Source organism: Sminthopsis crassicaudata, chromosome 2 (genome assembly GCF_048593235.1).
Source record: "Sminthopsis crassicaudata isolate SCR6 chromosome 2, ASM4859323v1, whole genome shotgun sequence".
NCBI lineage: Eukaryota > Metazoa > Chordata > Mammalia > Dasyuromorphia > Dasyuridae > Sminthopsis > Sminthopsis crassicaudata.
In genome coordinates, this window is record NC_133618.1 from 33,296,058 (window position 1) to 33,312,339 (window position 16,282).

The 16,282-nt window shown below is 44.0% G+C and overlaps 1 protein-coding gene across 1 annotated transcript in view; it reads left to right on the forward strand.

The window, feature by feature from the left end:
* The window catches only part of ATOH8 (atonal bHLH transcription factor 8), a 47,119-nt gene extending 38,200 nt beyond the window's left edge, over positions 1-8,919 (forward strand). The window contains exon 3 of the mRNA XM_074285649.1: positions 7,277-8,919. Coding sequence (XP_074141750.1) covers positions 7,277-7,282 — 6 coding nt within the window. The 3' untranslated portion in view covers positions 7,283-8,919. The remainder of the gene's footprint in view (positions 1-7,276) is intronic.
* Positions 8,920-16,282: the final 7,363 nt, after the last annotated feature.

A 16,282-nucleotide genomic window follows, 5' to 3' on the forward strand; every position in this document is an offset into this window, starting at 1 on the left:
GGTTAGCTGAGGAGAAGTTGGGAAAAGGAGGGCCATCTTGGTCTGCTGCTTGGTCTGCTTCCCCTCCTCTCTGCCCCTGGTTCCCTCTTCCTCCCGTCCCAGGCCCTGGACAGCCCCTCTCTCCGCTGAGTGTCAGTTGGAGTGGGAGTGAATACGTGTCCCAGAAGGCCGGGCTGCAGGTGTTGTGTTTGAAGCTCTCTCATTAAGAATGGAGTCATCTGGAAAGCGTCACAGGGTTGGACAGTAGGTGGGAAGCCTCGAAGGCTTAGTCCCCTGGGCCGTGGAGGATCTCAGCATCAGGACTCAGTGACTCAGTGCTGGGTGGGAGGGAGGGTGAGCCCGAGGTGGAGGGACTCTCAGTGGGGAAGGCCCTTGTCCCACCACTAAGGAGTCCTTCCTGCTCCACACCCAACTTGGGGAACAGATGGTTCTAAAAGCCTACCTCCTGCTTTCTCCCAAGCCTTGAAAAGGCAGCATGATCGAGGGCCAGAAGTGCTAGGCTTGGAATCAGAAAAACTGCATCTAAAGCCCACCCTGTGGCCGGAACTCTGTGTATTCCATTATCAGACTCACTATCTTGGTCAGTTATCAAATTGCTTCTCTTCCTCCCTTTCTCCCTTTTTCCTTTCTCCTCCTGCCTTCTCTTCATTCTAGCCATTTCTCCCTCCCTCTCTCCCTGCCTTCCTCTTTCCCTTTTTCCTCCATACTTTCCCTCTTTTTTTCCTCCCCTCCTTTCCTCTTCCCTTCCTTTCTTTTCCCCTCTCTCTCCCATCCTTCTTTCCATCCTACTTTCTTTCTTTTTTCCTTCCCTATCTTCCTTCTTCCCTTTTTCCTTCCTATCTCTTTCTGTTTTACCCTCCTTCCTTCTTTCCTTCTTCTCTTCCTTCTTTGTTCTCTCTCCTCTCCTCTCCTCTCCTCTCCTCTCCTCTCCTCTTCTCTCTCTCTCTCTGTCTCTTTGTCTCTGTCTCTGTCTCTGTCTCTCTCTGTCTCTCTCTCTCTCTCTCTCTCTCTCTCTCTCTCTCTCTCTCTCTCTCTCTCTCTCTCTCTCTCTCTCTCTCTCTCTCTCTCTCTCTCTTTCTCTGTCCTACATTTGGAAGTGAAGATGCTAACTAAAGACAGCATTTAAAAAATCCTCCTTCTAATACTTCCCGGCCAGACAATATACCATGGACATTTTACTTCTCTTTGTCTCAGTTTCATCATCTCTAAAATGGGAATAATAGTACGGTGGCTCTACTTTTTAGCTCCCTTGGCTTCCTTCAAGACTCAGCTCTATGTCACCTTCTATAGGGCAATCCAGAGGGAGGCTGTGGCTTTGAAAAGTGACCAGAAGAGATAATATCAATAGTAACTATTTCTTTAAGGTTTATGAGGTTCTCTTCCTATAATTACCAGATGAGGTAAGCAGCAAGGTGTGGTTTGTCCCCCAAATTATTTACAAATGTGGAAATGGAAGCTCACCGAGGCAGTGTGATTTTTTTTCATGGTTTTTGGGACTAAGAAGCAGCAAAGCTGAATTGGAACCCGGTTCTCTCGATTCGCAGTCCAGTGGTCTTTCTACTATATCCCATTTAGGATATTCCACTTCCTAACTCCAGGCTTTTGCATGGTCAGTACCCCATGTCAGTACCCTTCTTTACCTCTGCCTCTGGGAATCTGACTTACCCAGCTGTTAGTGCTACCCTTCCCCAAATTAATTTGTATTTATTTTGCATTTACTTATCAGCGAGCCTTCTTAGTGTAGTGGAAGCTCTTTAGTTAATTGACATGAGTTTTGTAAGCATCTTCACTGGGCCAGTTGACGTGCAGGGCTCTGGGGATACGAAGACAAAAATCAAACAATGAACACCTGACCTCAAGGAGCCTACGCTCTACCGAAGAGCTCTAAGGGCCCACAAGCTTGACCTACAGGCCATAGGGAGCCACAGCAGCTTGAGTGAGGGAAGGGGGATGGAAGAACAGGGATGCAGGAAAGGAGTGATCCAGGCTTTAAGATCACTTTTGGTGTGAAAGATTCATTAGCAAGGGGATAGACTTGGAGAGCAATTAGGAAGCTTTCACAATAGTCCAGATGAGGAGCGATAAGGGCCTGCTTTCCTTTCCATATGCCCGGGGCCCATCCTCGTGCCAGGCAATTTTTAAGGGTGTAATAAATGTCATGAATTAAACTGGTGCCCGAGGGTAGGTGAGATGCCAAGGACAGCCTCTGACCAGCCTGAGCCAGCACCCAGAACATCCTCCCAGAGGAGACTTCCAATTATAGCATGAGGCTCAGCCCTCTGGCATCCCTCCAGGACTGGTGGGAAGGTCGGGAACACCATGTGCTTGCCCCTGAGTCTAAGTGGGAGCTATGTAGTCCAGGCCCTCTCAGCCTCCGGTGTGTCTCTCCTCCTGGCCCAATTTGTAGCATCTGAAGTGTTGATGCTCTACGCTAAAAATTAGCCCTCAGAGCCAGTGTGAGCACCCCCTCGTGGTCACTCCCAATGTTAAACAGTCCTCTCCTCCATCACTGCTGGCTTGCCACCTTTGTAATGGGGAACGGAGCCCTGCAATGTACGCTTCTGATACTGGGCCCCGGTTCTTGGGCCTCCAGATAAGGACAGCTGACCAGGTGGGAAAAATGTCCACGAGGGCCTGTCTGCTTCTGCCCCCTGCTGGCAAAGTACCAAAGGTGCAGGAAGGAACCTCCCCATAGACCCAGAATATGACGACCTACCTTCTCAAAAATACAATTTGAGGGGCAGCCCTTGGTTAAAAAACTAACAAAAAGTGTCCAAAATGCCATTATTAGTCATTAAGGAATTGAAGATCATTGATCAATTCAACACTTCCTAAGGGCCCACTCTGCAAATCGAGAGGTGGGGGGGGGGGGGGGTTGTGCAGGACAGAACCGGAGGTAGAAGAGTTTATGAAGAATGAGTTCAAATCATGCCTCTGGCACGGGCTGGTTTCATGTTGTGCTTGTTCAGTCATGTCCAGCTTTTCTTGGCTCTGTTTGGACTTTTCTTAGCAAAGATAGTTTACCACTGCCTTTCCCAGCTCATTTGACAGATGAGGAAACCGAGGCAGGCAGGGTAACGTGATCTGCCTGGGGTCACACAGCTGGTTGGTTGATTGGATGGTGGTTGTCCTTTGTTCTCAAAGAGGACCCAAAAAAAGAGGACCAGAAGCATCACTGTGTTAGAGTGGAATGATTAGCATGACTGACGGTGGCCGATCAAGACCGATACAAGCTTGGAACGGTCGGCCACAAATAGTCCCCCTGAACGTTTGGGGCGGCTGCTCTAATTTTGTGCATCTCATGTTTCCTTTGGGTTAATTCAATTCTGCTTGGCACCTAGAGCACAGCTCCTTCTCTGATGAGGGTATGCCATGCTGGGCGTCCTGTACCAGATCTAAAGTCTGTAAGACAGCCCTTGAGCACTTGACATATGTAAGTTCTCCATAAAATAGTCTTTTTGGTAATAGACCATTTGGCACATAGTGGCCGGCCCAACAGACTCTGCAGTAGAGATGGAATTCTGGGCAGTTTAGTTAGAGAAAGGACCTCAGTGTCTGGTGTCTTATCCTGCCAGGTGATCATCAGGATCCTCCTGAGACAATTCAAATGGAAGCAAAAGGTCTGAGGCTGGATTTGAACTCAGGTATTTCTAGCAGGAAGTCAGACACTATCTACTGAGCCACCTCCCGGTCGGCCTCATGTGCTCCATAGCCATCAGCAAGTCAACTAACCTTCTCTTTACCTCCAAGTAATTCTCTGAGCCATAAATGCAGATCATCAATGAAACCAGATCTAGAACGAACTCCCTTCTTTCCATTAAAGAAGGCATTGCCTAAAATTACACTTCCATCTGCATTCATGAAAGTGTTAGTAATAATTTTAAAATCCACATTAACCTATCTCATCTGTCAATTATGTCACTTGGGTGAACAAAAATCCCAAGTATATAAGCATGAGCCTGGGGAAGGGAAATGAGTTTGGGCCAAAGTCAGCCCCCAGATCCACATGGCGGAGGAGAGCCAATCCCTCATCCTCAGGCTCTTAAGCAGAGAGGATCACGGGCCAGCCTGGGATTCATTTAATGTCATTTATCTGCTCTTGAATTCCCTTTGAAGCCTGTTCCTGAACCAGTATATGCTGTTTTTCCTTGTTAATAAGCTCTAGAACACATACTCCTATTCTAGAGTGTTTGGAGATAAGAGCAGAATTTATAGGTCCGCTATTCCAGGGATTTCTGGGATTGAGATAGAATTAAAACTCAAGTCTCCAGCTTCGTGGCCCTGTGCTTTTTCTATTACCTTAATTTAGTCTAAGGTTTTGTTATATACTGAGCTTGGGGCATGCTGCATCACTGGGACTAAGATGGGAAACAGGAAAAGGTGAGAGGGCTTTAAAGATTTCCACTGAGGGGAGCCCAGTGCCTCTGAGGGGAAGAGGGAGGGCACCCTGTGCCCTACTGTGTGCCAGGGACTTTACAGATACGATCTAATTCGGGCCTCACAAAAACCTGGTGAGGAAGTTACTGTTATTGTCCCACTAAGGCAGGAAAGTTGCTCCTCCCAGAAGAAGGGCTCACATTTAATCCTTGAAGTGGTAATGCTAAGCATATGGGAAGCGATAGAGGTCAGCTATTATAATATTATATTATATAATTATATAATATAATATTAATTAATAATATATCGATATTAATTAATATATTAATATTATAATATATAATATGATTATATAATATTATATTATAATAGAAGAAGCAGCAGCAGCTGCCTCATAGCAATAATACTAGAAGCAACAACTATAGTAGTAACAGTAGCAATAATAGTAGCAGCAGCAGAAGCGGCAGTAGCAATAGCAGCATTAGGAGTAGCAGCAGCACTAGCAGCAGCAGCAGCAGCTATAGGAGTAACAGCAACAATAGTAGGAGAAGTAGCAGCAGCAGACATAGAAGTAGTGGTAGAAGTAGGAGTAGCAGCAGAGGTAATGGCAGCAACATTAATAATATGAGCAGGAGCAGGAGCAGCAGGAGCAGTAGCAATAATAGTAGGAGAAGTAGCAAGAGAAATAGAAGTAGTGGCAGAAGTAGGATCAGCAGCAACATTAATAATGGGAGCAGGAGCAGCAGTACTAGTGCTGGTAGTGTCAGTGGAACCATCAGTTTATTGAGTAGGGGAATACCAAGGTCATATCTGTGCTATAGAAAAATTGGGCTGCTTTGTAGAAGATGGATTGGATGACCCTCCAGCCTAGACTGGTGACCCTAGGAGAGGCAGGGTCCAGGGTGTGGGCCCATTCTCTGTGCACCCAGGTCTTGCAGAGAGGTTCCTGGGGCCGACCCAATCCTTCCCCTAAATTGACAGACGGTTTCCTGAGGAGTCGGCTCCTTTAGCTTGACCACCAGGAAAGGTGAGGGTAGTAAATTACGCCCTGCTGAGTCCCCTCCCCCTCTCATCCCGTGGGCTCACTTTCCGTTCCTAAATCCTCCCTCAGACTCTTAACAAAAAGCAGATTCCTAGAGGGTCCCAGAGAGCACTGTGGGTTCTGAAAATAAGAGAGCCATATTTCTCACATCAAGCCTCTTTCCATTTTAGCCACTCTCCATCGGAGAAAACTTTCCCTTTTGCCAAGAATCGTCTTTTTTTTTTTTTTTTTTTTTTTTTCTCTTTGGACACTCCTTGCCCCCTCTCATCCCAGGCCCAAACCCCAGCTATTTGCAAACTCCTTCATTTCGGCTTTTTCTGAAATGGATTGTTTTGGCCAGCAAGTCTGGCGCTTCTCCTCTTCCCATGAAATCCCAAGCCTGGATTCCAGATCTCTCTTTCCATCAAACATTTCAGAAAACATGCCCTTCCCCTTCCTCACTTATAATGGATGAGCTTCTCAGACTGTTTGTACATCCATGGTGAGATCAAAAAATGAGGAATATCTTAGAGCTAGAAGGCAGAGTTGTAACTAGAGTGGGGCCTCTGGGCCTTTGGCCTGGGGTGCTGAAATTAGGGAGTGTCCACAGTGCTTGCAGAGCTTAGAGCTCTGCCAGAAGAGGTTTTAAACATCAAGTGATGTGTGCTAGTGTCTTGGGGTCTTTGGGGTCTGAGTCTCCTCAGCTCATTCTCAGAGGAGTCAACATTGTGGGTTTGAGTCTAAATGAGTCACTTGGCTGAATTTCAGAATAAGAATCTGGGGGTAGATCTCTAGCTCAGAATCACAGAAACTCAGAGTTTGAAAGAACTTCTGTGATTGGTTCTAAACTAGAACTGACCAAGAATTCTCCTTCTGGCATACCAAGCAAATGACAATCTAGCTTCTGCTTGAAGCCCTCCAGTGATGAGGAACTCATGACTTCCCTGAACCCAATCTACTTCTATTTCACCCTAATGATTAGAAAGGTTGTTTTTTTTTTTTTCCCTGACATCAAGCCTGCGTTTGCCTCTTTGTAACTCCAGGAAAAAAAAAAATTCCTTTTCCACACAACAGCCCCTCAAATACTTGGGAACAGATAACAGATATCAAGCACTTCCCTTCTCCAGGTTAAATGCTCCTTCCCAGTTTTCCAGCCAATCCTCCAGTAAGTCAATCTTTAATCATCTTCACGTACCACAACTCATTCAGCCATTCCCCAATTGATGGACATCCACTCATTTTCCAATTTTTTTGCTATCACAAAAAGAGCTGCTGCAAATATTTTTGCCCATGTGGGTCCTTTCCCCTCCTTCATGATTTCCTTGGGATACAGACCCACTAATGGCACTGCTGGGTCAAAGGGTATGCACAGTTTGACAGCCCTTTGGACTTGGTTCCAGATTGCCCTCCAGAATGGGTGGATCGTTTCACAACTTCACCATCAATGCATTAGTGTCCCATTTTCCCCACATCCCCTCCAACATTTATCACTATCTTTTCCTGAAATTTTAGCCAATCTGAGAGGTGTGAGGACCACAATACCCTTGATGTAGTTTGAATGAGGACGGAAAACATTATCAAACAAGGGAATGAGACAGTTAAATTTAAGGCTTCAGTTTCCTCATGTGTAAAATGAGACAGTGGGACTAAATTGCTGAGTTCCATTCTGTGTTCTAGGAAGGGTAGTGGTATTTGTCTCAGATGACCCCCATTGAGTTCTGTGTTCATTCATTCATCTATTCATTTATTCATTTAGACTTAATTATGAAATCCTTCCTGGGTAGAAAATCCTAGGTCCTCTGGACCCACCGTGTCCCTCTAGCCCTGAGAAATGGCTCCATTTGACCATTCTAATCTGTTACTTATGGTTTCTTTCAGGAGTGATCATGGCTTTGAACGGACTCTCTACTCTCCCTGCTGAGGAGCCTCTTCTCCGGCCCACGCCAAGGGCATGGTCGATACCCCGCTTCTACCCCAATGATGCCCACCTATAGCTCACAGCCTCTAAGCTGCCTCTCCTTCTCTGGGATGAACACCCTTTCTTAGACTGCCGATGATGGACTGGACAGAGAGATCATGAAAAGACCCCACTTTCTCCTATTTTCTTGTCCTTCCCTGACTTCACCCATGCCTCACTGGCCCTGTTTGATGCCATTGAATGTGCCCCTTCTCCCTTCCCTCTTTAACAAGGAAGATCAAAGACAAGAAGACAGGAGGATTTCCCGTGACCCACCCAGCATCCTTGGGCCATCGCCAAAGATTTGAATGACTTTTATCTGTTTGAATGTTACATGATTAGTTTTTGTTTGAAAACATCCCACATCCCTCACCCCACTTCGAGTCAAAGAAAAGTCAGGAATTCCATCTGGATCCCACAGAAGGAGCCAGCTTCTGGGGACATAGGGATTCTGAGCCCTAAATGCTCTTCCTTCTGCTCCTCTTTGGCTCCCAACTTCCCAGCACTTCAGTTGGGTACAAGCAAGCATTCCTGAATGGAGACACCAGATGTTTCAGCTGGCTACGATGGGGACCGTCAGAGGGTTTGATCCTGTTCTCCAATACATACACCCTCCTATTTGCCCTGAGCTCAATCTCATAGCTCGGTGAGCACCCCCCCCCCATATCTCTGTGGGTTGAGAGCTGTGGCTTCAGCTCCTTTTCCCATTTGGGGAAACTCAGAGACTGGGGGCTTGGGAGAGGGCATTTCCTTATTTTCTTTTAGCCAGACCAAGACACCTAAAATGCCCCCCTCCCCGGGATCTTCTTGTGGCCAACAAGAGAGGAGGAAAAGGATTGTTTTTTTTTTCCTTTTCAGGGAGGTGTTGGAGGGAGGGCAGGGGGCTCATTCATTCCAGATCCTACAAGCAGAAAGGAATACCTGACTTGGGGAAGAAAAGATGTTGGGAAAGCGGGCTAGCCTGGAGAGTGGGGCTAGCCTAGGGAAGAGTTCCCATGGCTTCTCCTGGACCTCCTCCTGCTCTAATGGCCAAAGCATCTTATTTCTGTGCTTTACTGTTTGCTTCAAATTGAAGTAAAAACCAAAAAAAAAAAAATCTATATGGAAAAACACACTTGTCTAGACTGAGTGGATTTTGTGGTGGATGGAGATTTGTATTGTTGAAATTATAACACATAACATGAAAATCCTATTTGAAAATAAAGAAGTACGTTGTTCAAGGCAGTGCGGCATTGAGTGGTGGTTGCCATTTAGCAGGGCCTCCCACCCCGGGGATTTGAAATAATGGTCTGAGGGATTCAGTGCTAAAAATTCTTTGAAGTAAGTAATTGCAAAATGTTATGAATAATGTTAAATTACCTTGCAAGTTTACAACACATTTTGGAAGCAGATTTGAAGGAATGGAGTCAGAAGACATGACTAACTCAGACTCTCGGCAAGTCATTTGCCTCAGTTTCCTCATCTGTAAAATGGGGATAATAATAGCCTCTATCTACCAGAGTTGTTGTGAGGGATGCTACATAAATATCAGTTGCTATTATTACTATTTTGTTGAAAGAGGCTCAAAAAGCAAAACAAGTTAGGAACCCATGGTATAGAGGGGACAGTGAACTGGCCTTGAAACCCAGATAAGGGAGTTCAAGTTCCCTCCCTGATGCATTATTTGCTGTGTGATCCTGGGGAGTAAACTCTCATCCCTCTAGGGGATGATCTTCTCCATCCAGGAGTTTCCCATGCCCAGAACATCATGGGTTTAGTCCTTATTCCCTATCTTACTCAAGTCCCACAACTGCCAATGAGGTAGATATTATAGGTAACAGTCTACCCATTTTATAGACAAGTAAATAGGTTCGGAGATGTTAATTCAATTCAATAAAACTTTTATTAAGTGCTTGCTTTGTGCCAGGCACTGTGCTACCTACAAACACATAAATACAAGCAAGTCATTTGCTGTTCAGTTAGCTTTAGATACTTCACGATCCTATTGGGACCATGAAGAGGGGATTTTTCCACTTTCTTCTTCCCCATCCCCCCTGCTTAGATCAGTGACCCTGTGTCCCCTTCTTCCTTCTCCCCTTGCTTCCCATGTTCCTCTTTGGCTGCACCACAGGTACTGTGGTCTAATGGAGATAGCTCCTGTTGTGTAGACATCAGGACATGTGGATTCTTGTCCTAACTTTCCCAATGGGTGATCTAAGGTAAGAGTTCACATATAAACTGGGAAAAATGGTCACCATGGAGAAAAGAGCTGAAGTAAGGGATGGAACCATGGAGAATGGTGCTGAGCAGATACCATGTGAGTGACAACTGTTTCCCAGAAGCCTGGATGTCAGTTTAGTCCCAAAGCAAGCCCACTGTGGGGGACTGATGGTGGTCTGGGGAGGAAGAAGGAGGCAGACCTCAAAGCAGAATGGATGAAGATGCTTGGAATCTGTTGGGAAGATCAGTGGACCAACTGTCAGGACCCTGACACTCACGAAACTCTATCCTGACCATGGCAGGTCACCTCAGTGGGTCTAGATTTTTTCTTCTAAGGGTGTAGAATAGATCAGATCTAAGTCTTTTTCAAGCCCTGGTGCTCTCTAAGATCCATAACTGTCCTTTCTCACATCAAGTCAACTTGGGGCTAGCCCTTGGGTACAAACTAAGTCAATATAGCTAAGAATTACTAAGTAAGGGCCAGCTATGGGCCAGGGGTGGGCCTAGGGGTGCAGAGACAAAAGAAACAGTCTTTTCCATCAAGGGGATTATATTCTACTGGTGTGGGGAGACACTCTATACTCAGATGAGTAAATCGAATCTACCTGGATGAATACACAGAATAAAAAAATCACTTTGTGAGGGCAAAGTCCTAACAACTAGAGAATCGGAGTGGGGCTTCTTGTGTTGAGGATCCAAGGGGTCAGGGGCTCTTGGAACACAGTATTCTTGGAACAGAGCTAGCTTAGGATCAAATCAGTGAAAGTTAGTTAAAGAATGGAGACCGAGGCTAAGAAAATGGAGCAGGAGAGGATGTGATCCTAGGGATCTGGGGATAGAATGGTAAGCATAGTCCCTGAGTTCGCCCAGCCAAACTTCTCGCTGAACAGTCCCTGGATCCTATTTTTCAAGAAAATAAGAAGTGCAGACAGACTGTGGGGCAGATGATGCTTGGTGGACTTCTGACTAGGAAGAATATATAAGAAGGTCCCATCCCCTAAACTGAAGCCGAAGCCCAGTTTCAGACTGAGTACTGTCATTCCATTCCAGGCTCGACGAATGAAGGATAACGAAGCTGCTAGAGTGGAAAGAAAGAAAACGGACTCTTGGGAAATGAGGTCCTGAATTCAAATCTCAAATCTGACACTGTGTAATCTTGGGCATAATTACTTAACCTCCCTGGGCCTCGGTTTCCTCATTTGTAAAAATGGCAGTTATATTAAATGGTCTTAAATGATCCTAGAAATAATCCTGAGATCCACATCCCACCTTTCACATAGCGTCCCCTGCAAGCTTAGAGGGGGCTCTTCTCTGAAGAGTGACCTCAGTGGGCCTCTCTAAGGCACTTTAAACTGAATCTGACCACAGCTTTCCTCATCCATTTATTCCAGTTCTTGTTTAAAACTCAAGCCACAATTCCCCAAGCAACAGAAATAACTATTCAGGGTTAACTTTACTTACAATGATAATAGCACATATACATAATGCATATATGGTATGTATTTAAAACCAGCAATTTATTCAATTAGTCAACAAGCATTTGTTACATGATTAAATGAATAAATCCAGGCACTGAGCTAAGTGCTAGGGATACAAAGGAAGGCAAAACCAAAACACATCAAAATTAACAAAAAAAAAAAATCCATATAGGAATATAAATAATTTTGAGTCCCTTGGAATTACTTTTTCAGATTTAATTTTTTGTGCTTTTTTGAGTCTTCTGTTTGAATGTCAAATTTTCTACCCAGTTCTGGTCTTTTCATCAGGAATGCTTACAAGTCCTCAATTTCATTAAAAAGCCATTTTCCTCCTAATAGATTATATTCAACTTTGTAGGGTAAGTGATTCTTTATTATACTCCTAGGAGCTTTGCCTTCTAGAATATCATATTCCAAGTTCTCCACTCTTTTAATATAAGAGCTGCTAAATCTCGTGTGATTCTGACTGTAGGCTCCACAATATTCCTTTCTGTCTGTTTGTGATATTTGCTCCTTGACCAGGGAACTCCAAGATTTGATTATAATATTCGTGGAATTTTCAAATTGGGATCTGTTTTAGGAAGTGTCAGTGGATTTTTTCAACTTCTATTTTGTCACTGGATCTAAGATATCAGTGCAGTTTTCCTTGATAATTTCTTAAAAGATGATATCTAGACTCTCTTTATCATGTAATTTTTCCAATGAAATATTCCAATTTTATTTTATTTTTCTATTTTTTTTTTAAAGTAACAGAATAGGATGGGAAGCATAGAAAACATGGGACTATCTCATTGGAAAAAGTACTGACTTAGAAAATAGATCCAGGAGAAATAATTTAAGAATTATTGGATAACAATTTGGCCTATTCTGTTTTTTAAGGAATTATTTTCTCCTTTCTTCAGTGCATTTCTTTTTGTCCCTTTTACCATAGGTCAATTCTGGTTTTTAATGTGTGATTTTTTTATTGTCTCTTTTAATAAGCTTTAATTATTTTCTTGAATTACCCTCATTTCTTTCCCCAATTTTTCTTTTACCACTCTTATGGTTTTCTTGAATTTTTCCAGTAATTCTTTCTAGCCTTAGAACCAATGAGCATTTTTCTTTGAGGATTTGCTTGTAGTTGTTTTAATAGCATTCTTTTCTTCAACTTATGTCTTGGTCTTCTCTGCCAATGCAACAGTTTTTAATAGTCAGGTTTTGGCGTGTTTGCTCATTTTCCTAGCCTATTTCTTAACACAGAACTTTATGTTAGTTAGACTCTAATTACTGAGGGGAGATGCTGTGCCAAACGCCAGGCTTTTTCATGCTGCTGTTTTCAGAGCTAGTTTGGTAGTCTGCAAGTTTTTGGTATTTACAAAGTGATGGGATGTGGGGAGAGGTTTGGTCATTTCTCTCCTGGTCTGTTCTCTAACCTTTACTAAGGAAGAGACCCTGCTTCTCTGTAGCTACAAGGAATACTAGTGGCCCTGAAACTGTGACCAGGGATTCTGCTCCTTTGTGACTCACTGCAAGTGTAACTCAGAACTGCTTATGCCCATCAGTGCCAGCAAAGGGTCCCCTAAAATCTCTTTCTGACCAGTTGTCAAAACCCCTTAGCATCCCTAGGCTGGGAGCCTGGAGGCTGCCTCCAAGGCCCATCCTTGTGTTCCTGCTGAACTCCGGCCCTGCGCCCACTCCTGCGTCCCAGATTTCTCCTGCAGACCTCCTCAGCTGTCTTAGTCTGGAAAAATGTCTCCCTCTGACCTTTTGTTGGCTTGATCTCTCCAGAATTTGGTTGGGGGCATTACTTTAAAGTTCTCTGGAGAATTCTGCTGGGTCTCGGGCTGCATTCCTCCATCCTGGCTCTTCCTCCAGGATGATTATTTCTGGGATTCATATCCAATTTTTTCTTGCTCCAGGCCACACACTCTAGCCTACCGGCCATGTTGCTTCTCAGGCTTTCCTCATTGTGACGTTAATTTAAAGGGAGACAAGATGGGTCACATAGAATTCTTGGCTAGGCAAAATTCAAAACTCTTATCAGCAGCCCAACTCCAGATAAATCACCTCTCCGAGCCTCAGTTTCCCCATTTACAAAATAAACTCTGTACTCAAGAAGCACTTAATAAAGGCAATATCTGCCTGGCTCTTCTCAGCCTTAATGGATTTCTCTGACGCATTCACATCAGTCATGCTCATCAGAGCCTTATGTTCAACATCTTTTATGTTCCATTTGGAAACAGTCTGTGCTTTCAGCTACCACTTGATTTAGCTGTTAGAACAAGATGTCAGCAGTGTAAGACGGTCTCAGAGAAATTGCCCCCACAATTACTCAAGACACTCTTTGGTCTCTCCCTTCATGGCTTGCTGTCTCTCTGCTTTTGTCTGCACCCAAGGCTCCCACTCTCTGGAACCCTTGAGCCCCATCCACTGGAGGACTGTTGGGACCAATCTGCTGCAGAATGACATTCTCCTAATCCAAATCCCCACACTTTTTTTCCATACTTGCCCATAAGTCTCATGCCAGCTGAATCTGGTCCCCACCAGGCTCCAGATAAACCATAAATCCCAACATCAATCCCAGAGCAGGCCCATCGGCCCACTGGGGCCCAGATCCACACAATCCTTATAATTCCAGCTCCATAGACCTATCCCACTTCAACCAGAAAATGAGCAAAAAACTTCCACCCCTTCCTCCTAAATTTAGGGTTCCTTGACTTTAGGATTAGAGTTTTAGGGTTGGAAGGATCCTAAAAAGCCTCTTGTTTCCCAGATAAAGAAACTGAGGCTTCGAGAAGTATGAGCCATTGGCATGAAAGGTTCGAAAAAACCCTTTACTTATTATTATCTATTACCTAATTACTTAGCAATTAGCTCATTTGCTCCTCATAACAACTCTGAGAGATCAGAGGTAGTACTTTTATTTCCATTTTATAGCACGTGGCCCAGAGAGATTAATGAGCCCAAGATCACAGAGTTAGTAGCTGAGCCAAGATTTGAATCCAGGCCCTCCAATTCCAAATCCAGTATTTCTCCCACTCTGCTGCCCCTTATCTTTTATGATAAGAGCCATTGGTAGTTTATAGCCAGCTTATTTGGCTCAAAAAAAAACTATACAATAATAATTAAAATAATTATAACTAAATAAAATTAGAATAAAAGTAAAATATTTTATTTATTTATTTAAAATGTTTTTTTCTTTTATTTATGTATTTTATATATTTATAAATCTAAATAAAATTTTATTTAAATAAATAATTTAAATAATTATACTATACATTTAATCAGTATGCATTTATTAAGTGACTACTATGTGCCAGGCACTCTACTTAATGCAAGGGAACAAAAAAAGGTAAAAGGCATTCCCTCTCTCCCGGAGCAAATCACAATATATAAAGGAACACCCAACACGATAAATTGGAGGTGATCCACAGAGGGCAGCAAGTTTAGATAATGTTTCAAAAGCATTTCCAGAATCTTTGCCTCATTTATCACATCAGCTACTTACCGCACCCCTACCGAAGTCCATATGATTCTATCTGACAAAAGTGGTTAAATTTAAAACAGGATCAGTGGCTTGTGTGAGGTTCCCGGCTGAGGGTCTTTGACAGAGCTTTTGACTTTCAGCCCTCATCCATCCCTTTCACCTTGGTGGAATGGCTTCTGATGAAATCAAATGAACACTTACTGTGTGCAAGTGTGACAGATACAAGGGAAACTCTGTGAAGTTTGCAATTAGAATAGTGCAGTGAAAATCCTGAATTTGGATTTGCAGACGATGCGTTCGAATCCTGACCATGCAGCATAATATCTCTATCACTTTGAGGAATCAAGCAGGGTCAACTATAGCTCAAGAGTTGAAAGGGAGCTCAGGGGCATCAAGTCCAATCTTTTTCATTTTACCCATGGGGAAACTGAGGCCTAAAGCAATGAAGGGGCTTATTCCAGGTCACCCATAGAGGGACAGAGGCTGGATCCAAGCTCTGGATCTTTGGTCATAAAGTCAGCTTTTTCCACTGGACCACACTGCCTATTTCAGACACCAGCTTTGATGTGGAATCAAACTGGACACCCCAGGATGGAGAGGGAAGGGCATATAGTTGGTGCTTAATAAGTGTTCCCTTCCCTTCCCCCCTCATTAGATTCTCAAAAAGACATAGGTGCCATTATTATTGTACTTTGTAGAGACTGAGAATAAATGATAAGGTCATTCAGCAAGTGTCTGATGACCAATACAAGCTCCATCTTCCTGACACTTAAGTCACCCTGTTCTGGGCCCTGGGTCTTTTTGGGACTCAGTCTGAGGACCCCTTCCCATAATGAAGTTTTTAATTTTTTTTGCCTGAGGTAATTGGGGTTAAGTGACTTGCCCAGGGTCACACAGCTAAAGAAGTATTAAGTGTCTGAAGTCAGATTTGAACTCAGGTCCTCCTGGCTTCAGGACTAGTACTCCATCACTGTACCATCTAGCTGCTCCCAAGTTTTTAAATTTTTGAAGGAAATGGTACATTTCAGTTAGAGGCTGGCTATATTTTCCCATTAGCTCTCAGACTCCCCTGAATTCTATTACCGTACCCCATGGATCCCAGGTGAAGAATCCCTACTTTCGTTTCCCCTATTGCAATAAAACTATCATGGCCCATATGGGGTGGCATAACTGAGTCTGAGGGTCACAAAATTATGATTTATTATCAGTAAATGTTTGATTTGTATACCTATTTTATACACCTATATGCCCAAAATATAGGGTCTTGAAAAAATTTATCGGGCACAAAGGAGTAGTGAGTGGAAAAAGTCCAAGAAGCCCTGCCCTACTATATGCACCATCCTATACTGCCTTCCTTTGGGCAATAGGGAGCCACTTACTGCTTTTAAGGTGGAGAGTTTTGCTTTAGAAAGCTTCCTTACTGAAATGGGCCAGACGAAGGAGAGGGACTGTATGGAGCAGACCATTGAGAAGCTGCTGCTACGAGTCGGGCTAAGAGGAAGAGAGCCTGGTCTATGGGCAGCCACCAGGGAGAGGAAGTGACCGGTTCACAAACACCATGAATCCTTTCTCAGCTTTTAAGAGGGAGACAGGGAAGAAACTTCACATTCCAAGGCAGGTGGAATTTCCCATCCAGGGCCAAAGTCAATGTTTGACTGAGGAGTGGAAGGAAGGCAGTGGGGAGGGGGTGATGGTCAGGTGGGATAAAGGGGGGCTTGGCAGGGCGCCAGATCTTGTTGGAGACATCCCAGGAATACAGCTGGAGGTTGTGTGTTCTTGGGCAT